We start from the raw sequence: 9,961 nt of genomic DNA on the forward strand, positions 1-9,961 counted from the left end.
CCTTCATTGTTTCGTCTCTCCTCTCGTCGACCCCCCCCTCCCGTATTCTCTCAGACGCATCTCACCTAGTTCTGCCATGGAAACGGTAGGGGAGGTTTCTCCGTTGGTGAAGGAGCAGTAAGGAAAGAAGCCAGATCCGGGGGCAAAGTCGCAGATGGGCTCGGGCTTGATGCCGTTGATGTCCAGGCCGGACTGATCCGGAGAGGGCTGGATGTCCAGGTAGAAACTGCTGATGGCCGAGTCCGGTTTGGTGCCGTCGGGGGTGTGGCCGTCCATGTAGCCGCTGAGGTCGTCATGGAGCTCCGTCAGGCCGTTGGCAGAGAGGCCGTAGCTTGGTGTGAGAGGCTCCGCCTCCCCGGGCTGCTGTTGGTGGTCCCGTTGCTGCTGCTGGAGCCGATGCTTCTGGACCTCAGCGTAGAGGCTGTCTCGTTGTTTCTTGGACATGCGGCCAAATTTCACCGCTGTAAGGCAACGTTGTAAGGTGAATCGTCAAGAGTGATAAAATGTGACATGGGCAGAAATGCACTTACGGCCTCAATATTAGGGACATCTTCACTCTCTCGTGAGAAAGGTAAACAACTGAGAGGGTAGAAATTTGAGAAATACCTCCATGTGATGAGGCGCAAAGTAAAATAAGAATGATGCCGATCATGTGTTGTTATAGCTGAGACCTTGTAAAGTGAATTCAGGGATTTGTTTCGAAATCGACTGTAAATGTTTGAAGATAATTGCAAAAAAAAAAAAAAGTAGAGCTATGTAGTATGTAATTGTGAAGAATGATTTTTCACCATTTCAGTGTTCCAGCGTTTTTGGGCGTGGCTAAAACGGGTCCCAGTGACACATTTGGGCCCTGGCATGAGTCACCCCTCCTCCACCATATAACAACTTGAGAGCCTTCATTCACGTCAGCAGTTATCCAGCGCCTATACAACCAGCTGTTAGCTTGCTAGTCTGTGGCATGGCTGCCTTAGAGTGCCTGGTTGACAGCTGAAAGTGTGCATACGTCACACCGAGAAAGATGAAAGGGCAAGCAAGGGGAACAAAGAAGGGCATGTGTCGACAAGGGCTTCAGGCTGGCTTGATTGCTTGAGAGCGCCTCGTAGGATGTGTGTGTGCGCGCCGCCGAGACAAAGCGAAAGAGCGAGCTAATTATTTTCTTCAAGTCAAACATGACAGCCGGTGTGTGTAGAAGTGCATTTTGCTGGCGTGGCTGCATTAGAGCGCCCTGTTGTTGTGGTGTGTGGAAAAGCCCTGTCACAAAAATTTAAGCAGCTATTATTTTTGCGGCTCAAACATGTGGTGATGTGTGTCCATAAAAAACATGCTAGCCAAAGTAGCATCATTTTTTTCCAGGTCACAGGTGTGAAGTACCTCCCAAACTACAACCACAAGAATAAAGATATTATTCAAATAATATAATCTGCATTGTTTCAATTACTCAGAATTCAGAATTTTTGATCCACTACATTGTATATGTATCCCGAATGAAGCGTCATGTGAGCGAATGAATTATGAATGATGTAGCTAGCCCCCCAAGGCAGAATGTCGTATTCCAGACACTTCTAAACACAAATAGGGTTTATTTTTATATCTTATTGAATAAACTACGATTTTTGTGTTGTTCTAATGTGGCCGTCTCTCTCATCCAGTTAAGTTTCACGACACTGACGTGCAAGAAATGCCTGAGAGAACAAATCACATTATGTCACACTCTTGGCTGAACTCTTCCTCCTTTGAAGAAAAAATAAATCCTGTGTCTACGCTGCAGATAAAATCACTTTCAAGACAGATGAGCACTGTGGAGAGAGAGAGAAAGTTTTTTTGGTTGGCGCTCCAGGGTCTTGGAACTATGTCAGCTGGTCAACGCGTGTGCTTGTGTGTGTGTGTGTGTGTGTGTGTGTGTGTGTGTGTGTGTGTGTGTGTGTGTGTGTGTGTGTGTGTGTGTGTGTGTGTGTGTGTGCGCAGACATAGAGGGGAATTCATGCAGATGGGCTTGTATGTGTTGAGCGAAGACAAAAGTCACCTTCATCTGTCCTGATTGTGTGTGTGTGTGTGTGTGTGTGTGTGTGTGTGTGTGTGTGTGTGTGTGTCAGCAAAGGCACTCCGAAGTGCTAATGTACTCTGAGTGTACGGCATTCATGAATATGCATACATGTGCATGTCTAGCATGAATTAAAATGAGGCTTACCCTTGTCTGTGTACACATTGGATGACAACACAACATTCTGATTACAAACCGCATTATGGTTTTGCTCTGCGCCAATCAGACCCATTCCGGTGTGAAGTTGTCGAACCCGGCAACAATCAAGCCAAGGACAAAATCAACCCAAAATACAATCTGACAACCTTGTCTAAAAGCAGGACCGTTCTGAAGCATCCTTCGCCTGACCACTTTTCTACTGCACGGCATCACCTCGGGTCGACGGTTAAAATAAAACACAGAAAACGGAACACTTGAGTTGGAACAAGATACAGTAACAAGCAATAAGAAAAAAATGGAAATGAAGGGGGTCGGGGTGGTGGTGGTGGCTCGTGTATTTGGATGTGAAACTCACATGACGAAATACATTTTTGATTTTGCCAATGGGAAAGTGCTAATTGCGAGAAGAGCCATCGCAAGGCGAGCAAGTACCCCTTCTCCATTGTGGGTTCCAGTTTTGCGGTGTCACAGATTTTTTTTTTAGTTCGTTTTTTCCAAGTCACCACCAACGTTCTCTATGCTACATTATATTTCAACTGCATTACACAAAACTTAAAAAAATGGCGACTCGCTTCAGCCTGCCCAAATCCAATCTTAGACCCGACCTTAAGAGAAGTATCAATGCTTCTATATCTTATCTTCAATAAGTACAGACAGAGAGAGAGAGTCCTTTGGCCACGTCTGCCTTTCAGCGGAGGTATTCACCTTCTCCCCAGTTGCATCCACCCAGCGTTTTCCAGTTTGACCCGTGAAGTACTCACCATCCCGTGACATGCCCACCGCCAGGCACTTCTGCAGCCGGCAGTGCTGGCAGCGGTTGCGGCTCGTGCGATCAATCAGGCAGTTCTTCTGACGGGGGCAGGAGTAGGCCGCATTGCTCTGCTGACTCCTCCTGAAGAAGCCCTGCGCGGGAAAGCAAGCGACATCGGCTCAAGACTGAAAGCACGGGCGATTGCAAAACCCGGTGATTAAAAGGATGTGATATGTGATCTTAATAGGAGCTACAATTACAATCTCTTCTGGATTGGAGGGAACAAGAACCTACAGAAGCACAAGTTACAACTTTTAAATGACATAATAGTTTGTCGAAAGATGATATCATCGATGTGTGGATTTACACCAAAAGTGATCCTTGGAAACCTTACCTATGCTGTAAAAAACACAACTTGGATTTTTTTGGGGGGGGGACGAAAAACAGTCATTTGAGTTGGAGCAACTGTAAAATCTAATTTATTGACATTTATGGCAACAATGTTAGCACTTTACTTAGATTTTTAAATCGGGGGACAATACAAGAGACAATTAGGTTTGTAAATGTTTATTTCTTTGCTGAAAATGCACAATTAGGTTTGTAAATGCTTCTTTCTTTGCTGAAAATGCAGGAAAACCAATTTTCACAACAGTAAAACCTAAAAAAAATTTTTTTTGAATTGCCCAACGTAAAATGTTATCAGTTTATTGCCTTGAAATGTCATGGTATTGTTCTTGCGTCCCCCAGCAGGTGGCAGACTGGAGCGAATCCTCCAGTGTGCACACCTGCTGCCAATGTTGTCATCACGGAGCCTTGTATTTAAGAACTGACAAAATGTCAGCGGTTTGTCGGATTATCGTTGCCCTTGCTAGTGCTATTGCTCAAGTACTGATTTTCGAGACCTCTCCTTCTCGCTCTTGCTCTCGAAGTTTTTGTTCTTGTGGTTTTATGTTTTTTGTAAGTATATTCTTAGTTTTATTCGATCGTTATTCGATCTTGCTTTTGTTTTGTCGAGTGAATTTGGACTCTTGACATTTCGTTTGGTATTCTCGGATTACTTACTTCCTTGCCTTTGCAAGCGCTTTTTGTTTGTTCATGTATTGTTTTCTTTCCTTGGTTACATTTGACCAGAGATTTCTGTTTCTACTTTGTCGGTGTGTTTTTAGTGAATACATTTTTTTATGGAGTTTTGTCTGGTGTCTACGATTCTGGGATTCTTAAAAACATTACTCGGTTTGATTCGAACCTGACATGAAATTTAGAGTTCTCTCAACATTTTTTTTTCTTTTTTTTTCTTCTTTGAATTTTTTTTTTTTTTAATGGTTGCCCACCATACAAAAGTGAAATTAAATAATTGCACACAAACGGAAGAAGCGCCACCATTGAAAATAACCTCCTCTAAGAAGGTAATAATAACACCGCTGTTCTGATATTTTTCTGGCTGTGACGCTGTCATTTCTGGCATGCCGGTAAGGGTGCGCGTCCAAGCACGAGGGTGGCATGTTTGGCCCGATGCGATAACACGGAATCTTCCTTCATTGGGATTATTATCTGGCATGCGCAAGCGCGTACGCATTGCACACCGACTGGATTCCTCATCCTTTGACTTAATGAATTGATTCCAGCACATCATTAACATGCCCCACTCTACTGCTCCATACACATATGTCTTAATTAGCCGCTCATTGGCTGTTTAATTACAACAAAACAGCTGACATCTGCCAAGTTGCTTTATAATGGAAGCCATTATGGGAAGAGGCTATTACGGCCAGCGACACGCAGCACTCTGTAATAACGCAATGATTTATGGTCTAAACTTTTGTACTCATACATATCATTAAAGGTCTCGGCGCCTCGACTAATTAGCAATCATTCAGGAGATATTTCGGCAGTTTATTCTTGAGGTTTATGTTCTTCCTAGCGACTGCGCGAGAAGCTGACAGAAACCCTCAAATGCACAATTACATGTGGACACACACACACACATACACACAGACATACGTACGAGCCCAAGCACACTGGTAGGCGAGCGCAAACAACGAAAGGTGCGGGCTGGCGTAGGAATGCTAATGATGTGCCGGGTGACAAGCGCGGGGACAAGAATACACTCTCAGCACAAAACTCCCCTCGCCGTGTGAATGGCTGGCGCATTTGAAACAGTACAAAAGACGACTTCAATGGCGGCAACACAATGTTGCAAGCAGCCAACAATCTGCTCTAATTCAAAAGCCTCTCCTTTTTGATCATTTCAGCTCAAGAAGGCGCTGGAACAGAAGCCAAAAAAAAAAGTGTGTGTGTGTGTGTGTGTGTGTGTGTGTGTCCCTGAAATGGGAGCGAAAAGTGAGACTCAAAAAATGAATTTGGCTCTTTTGCTATTTCCGCTTTAGTGCTTGACCACCGTGTGTTCACACTTCATTGTCGGTCTCACAACCTCAGCAGGCCACTTTCTTGACTTCCTGCTTTTGCAACCAATTGTCGTTACACTCGTTGCCACGGCGACGAACGGCATCTCGAAGCTTACCTTACAGCCTTCACATGTTATCACGCCGTAATGGATGCCTGATGATTTGTCTCCACAGATCTTGCAGGGAATTATTTCGATTTGAGCTGCGCGGGTGAGAAAAGAACAAGAGAGCGAAAGAGAGAGTGAGAAAAGACTAAGTCATACATTTCGCTGTCACATGTCACTGTATAACACCCTCACTGTGGCTCCATGTTGGTACATAAAAGAGCGCGGCGCTGCGAAAAAAACATGGCATCCGCAAGCTTTTGAAAGCTTGCTTGCACAGAGTTTTAGTGGAATATTTACAATCGGGTGCAAGAGTTTGTGTGCATTGTGTGAGCGAGAAAGCAATGGAAACTTTTAGGCCCTTACAAATTGTAAAGGCGGTGTCAATTAGCATCCTAAACCAAACATTGATGTGGTCTACACATTCGCCAGCTCAGTCTAATGCAATACAAGCCCCGTCTTCAAAATTTTCACTTTCACAAGGAAACAATGCTCACTTTTGATTGACGTTGACAGAGAGGTATTCATTTTAAATAGCAAATTAATTATTTGGGTCGCATTTTTAAGCGGCGTAGAACTGCACTGATCTATTCTGAGAGTTGCAGCCAGAGTTACGAAGTGAGACTTCATCATAATATTGCAAAGACATTTTTTTTTAAATTTCACACTGCAACATTCGAAAAGTATAATTCAATTGTTACATTAGATAGGGGGGTGGGGGGGTTGCCAAAGATTACATTAATGTATTACGAGCTACCAATACCTTGCTCAAGCGCACCTCAACAAGCCAAGTTATCTGACTTGTAAACCACACCAAAGTATCGAATAGAAACTAATGGCGCCACCCATTGGACATTGTTTGGATCGTCTCAAGCCATTTTTTTTTTTTTTTTTTGAATAGAAACTAATGGCGCCACCCGTTGGACATTGTCTGGATCGTCCCAAGCCATTTTTTTTTTTACACTGTCAATTTGAAAGAAGAATAAAAACAGTATTTCAGATCAGTCAAGTTTTTGCCGAAGATTATTGATCCTCTTCAGTCCTGCTTTTTACGCCTACGGAAAGCGACGGCTGGATGTTCATTTCATAATCGACATCTTTGGGCGTGATTCTTGATGTGTGTTCTCTCACTTTTCGTGGTTCCATGATCCCCCACAATAGGTGGATTTCTGCAAAATGGAGATTGACTATTTTTTTTTTTGTAGGGGAGGTGGAAACAGCAAATTAATTATTATTAAGGCACTACGAATGCCCCCACAGGGTCTCCACCTTGGAAAACAAATCACCCCTGACAAAAAATACATTTTTTTTAGACTGGCCCGATTAATAAGGATGGAAAAAAAACCTAAGATAGCACCCCCAACATCTCCCACATCTTAGCCCCATCGTCCCGACAGCAGCGCCAGACAAAATCCACTATCTGATCTAAATCGAGGAAACGTCACCTCGGGATATTTTCTCACGATGCAATGGCCTTTTCTGAGCAGCCAATCCAAACGCGGGGAAATGGTGCACCAATTAAGGGGGAATATGATGATTTTTGTCTTAATAAGATGCAAAAAAAAAAAAAAAGATAATTAAGAAGCAGTGCTCCGTCTGTGATGTCGGAGCGTTACATCAGCCTCTTCCCTCCAGCCATGCCTAATTCTCCATATGATCAAGCCCCATGTCTACGCCAAGCTCCTTATAGCCCTTGCACACCTTAACAAGCAATCTCTTGATGCCAATTTGATCACTTCACAAGTACTTTTGCTGGGCTTCAATCCACAGATCCCTGCCCATTTTAATCAGCCACCCAGGAGCCTCCAGTGTGTCATGTGGATCACGTCCTTGTCCCCGAGGCCCGCCCGGGAGAGACCCTTACCACGGAGCCTGTAATCCACTAACTAATAGCCGCGCTCCAGTCTATTCATTCACCAATCTGGGTCTGTTCTCCTTGCGCTGCTGGAGTCAACGAGACCAGTCGTGTTTACATGGAATTAGCCTACATTTTAGCAGAATGAACAAAAGCAAGTGGTGGATGGTGCACAATTAACCCTCCTCCAGACAACACGTCCGGACATTTGTGATTCTCGCACACAATGGCGGGCGATGCACCTCGCCGGCACAGATTATTGTGAAATCCAGGCGGCGGGGGCGGGCTTTGAAACGCTATCTGAGAGGGTTAATTCATAATTAATCTTTCCCTCATCGTGAACGGTCGCTCGTTATGGCAAATGGGCCCGTTGCCGTGTGGGCGCACTCCATTGTTTGTTTCTGTGTTCTCCCTGCATGTGCATTCGCAGTGCAGTGTGTTTCGACTCCTTTAGCATTTTCAGCCTCATTACTTACATAATTTGTTCTGACATGCACTCACAACAACTGAAGCGTGCTGTAATTATGACTAGCTGTGGTTGTGGCCAGCCAAATGGGGTGCAGTGGCAGGCCCGTGCCAGTGGGTGGCAGTGCAGGGCCGCGGCTACGCTTTCCTCCCCGCCTAAGCCAGGCTTCCACCCACCCGATCTGGCCCACAGGTTTTTGGCTCTGAGCTCCAGCCTGCGATCGCTCCAGGCTTAGGCTGCTGCTAGCTCCCCCCCACCTTAACATCCCTCCCTGCCGCCGCGCAACGAGATGCCTTCATCTCTCCGTAAGAAGCCGAGCTGGCCGGGTGCTCGCTGGGGCCTGACGCCGCGCCACATCAGGTGAAAGCGGTGGAAGTAGACGGGGGCAGGCCGGTGCCAGGCCAGGCGCGGCGCGCATCCTCACACAAAAGCGAACCTCACAAACAAAAGCGCTATCTGCAGCAGGGAAGGTCCTCGGTGCACACATCCTCGCCGGTTAGCACCCTCTCACTCCAGCGCTGCATAAGCTGCTGGATGTGGAGAGCACTCAAGAGTAAAAAAGGTTTGTCTCTGGACCAGCTGAGGGAGGCTGTGCGCTTCCTTGTCTGAACATATAGTTATTTCCACACTCGGGATAAGCTGCTTTCCAAAAGAGGTGCAGCTGGAGAAGAAAAGGAGAATACAATTTGAAATCAAACACACCATGAAGGCACAATCCAAAATATGGAGAAAAACGGAATGTGATGCAACTCTTGAATAAATTGATTGGACTACATTGGACATGTACTCTGGATCTTAATTTGTCAAAATACTGAAAACAGGTCGGACAAATATGCGCTTCCAATTTTGTGGGAACAATTTGAGGGCGGACAAACGTGTGTTTGGATGACTTTGGTACGGAACAACATGTCTACCCTCATAAATAAGGTTCACACCGACTAATAGATCCCGATTGATTTAAACAAGACAACAATGCCAAAATTACAGATTATAAACGATAATCCTAAACGGCCTACCTTGATTAACTGATCATTAACAATTTTGTTCACTGCGTGGAATTGATTGTTGATCATCATGTTTTGAAACAACAGAGCCAAATTTAAGTGCACTTCTTCGATGCAACCAGTACAGTTGGGTCAGTCGTGTTTGTCGCAGGATTACAGAGGAATTTTGGATCAATTTGAGCAAACGCAGCTCTCAGGTCGTCTTCTCCGTTTGCAGCTCGTCATCGTGCATTTGACCACCACCTTCCAGGTCTGAAGTGAAACCGTCGTTTCCACAACATGTTTTATATTCAGAGCCGTATCGTTTTACAAATGGCTTATCTGCATACTTGACTGCTTCATTTAGTTCATTGCCAGTGATCAATGGCGTCATCATTTGGTCTTGGCGGAGCGGTCTGCGCTCCACTCAAAGCCCTTCTGGTCCCTTCAATTTCATGGTTCTGGAGTTCTCAATGTTGAGTATGCTTACACTGCATGTCATATTGAACGAGGGATGTACCAACATCGGTATCTGTACGTCTGCGCTCGGTCCTGATAAAACTGCTCCGATAACGAGCACAGATACTTCGACAACGGCAAATCACAATCTATACGATGGATCGTGAACCCCACTCAGGAGGTTAAAGTGGCAGCTGAGCTCTCATCACAAAGACAAAGAGAAGTAAATAATGATAGCACTACGATACGGTCCAACGTTTTTGTTTTTTCATGACTTGTGATCTTATCAAGAAGCGGAGAGGTAGTAACACGGCATCCACATGCTACTTGGTTAAAGCCGCCAGACTACTTTTTTTGGTCTCTCCTTTATCTTTTATCTAATGTTTTATAAAGTGCCCTGTAAGTGTTTAACCCACAGGTGTCAAACTCAAGGCCCCGGGGGCCAAATCTGGACCGCCACATCATTTTATGCGGCCCGTGAAAGAAAATTAAACATGTCAACTTCCATGATGCTTGCTAAAATCTCGACTACAATAGAAAATTTTCATATGTAATAATGCTGCATTATGCATCCGTGTAGTTCACCTCCGACTGCGCAACCAGTTCTGTTCAGCTACATTATAAAGGACTTGAGTAGAATTCACACAGGGCCACACACACACACACACACACACACACACACACACACACACACACACACACACACACACACACACACACAAAAAAAGCGCGCGCGCC

General features: G+C 45.0%; 1 protein-coding gene across 2 annotated transcripts in view; it reads right to left on the reverse strand.

Moving 5' to 3' along the window:
* Positions 1-9,961, reverse strand: part of roraa (RAR-related orphan receptor A, paralog a) — a 209,064-nt gene that overhangs the window by 6,897 nt on the left and 192,206 nt on the right. For both annotated transcript variants that reach the window (XM_019875940.1, XM_019875941.1), the window contains 3 exons: positions 5,473-5,558; positions 2,962-3,103; positions 66-461 (listed from right to left, as the gene is read on the reverse strand). In XM_019875940.1, the coding sequence (XP_019731499.1) occupies positions 66-461; positions 2,962-3,103; positions 5,473-5,558 (624 nt within the window). The remainder of the gene's footprint in view (positions 1-65; positions 462-2,961; positions 3,104-5,472; positions 5,559-9,961) is intronic.

This window comes from Hippocampus comes, unplaced genomic scaffold, assembly GCF_001891065.2.
Source record: "Hippocampus comes isolate QL1 unplaced genomic scaffold, H_comes_QL1_v1.1 scaffold142, whole genome shotgun sequence".
Lineage (NCBI taxonomy): Eukaryota > Metazoa > Chordata > Actinopteri > Syngnathiformes > Syngnathidae > Hippocampus > Hippocampus comes.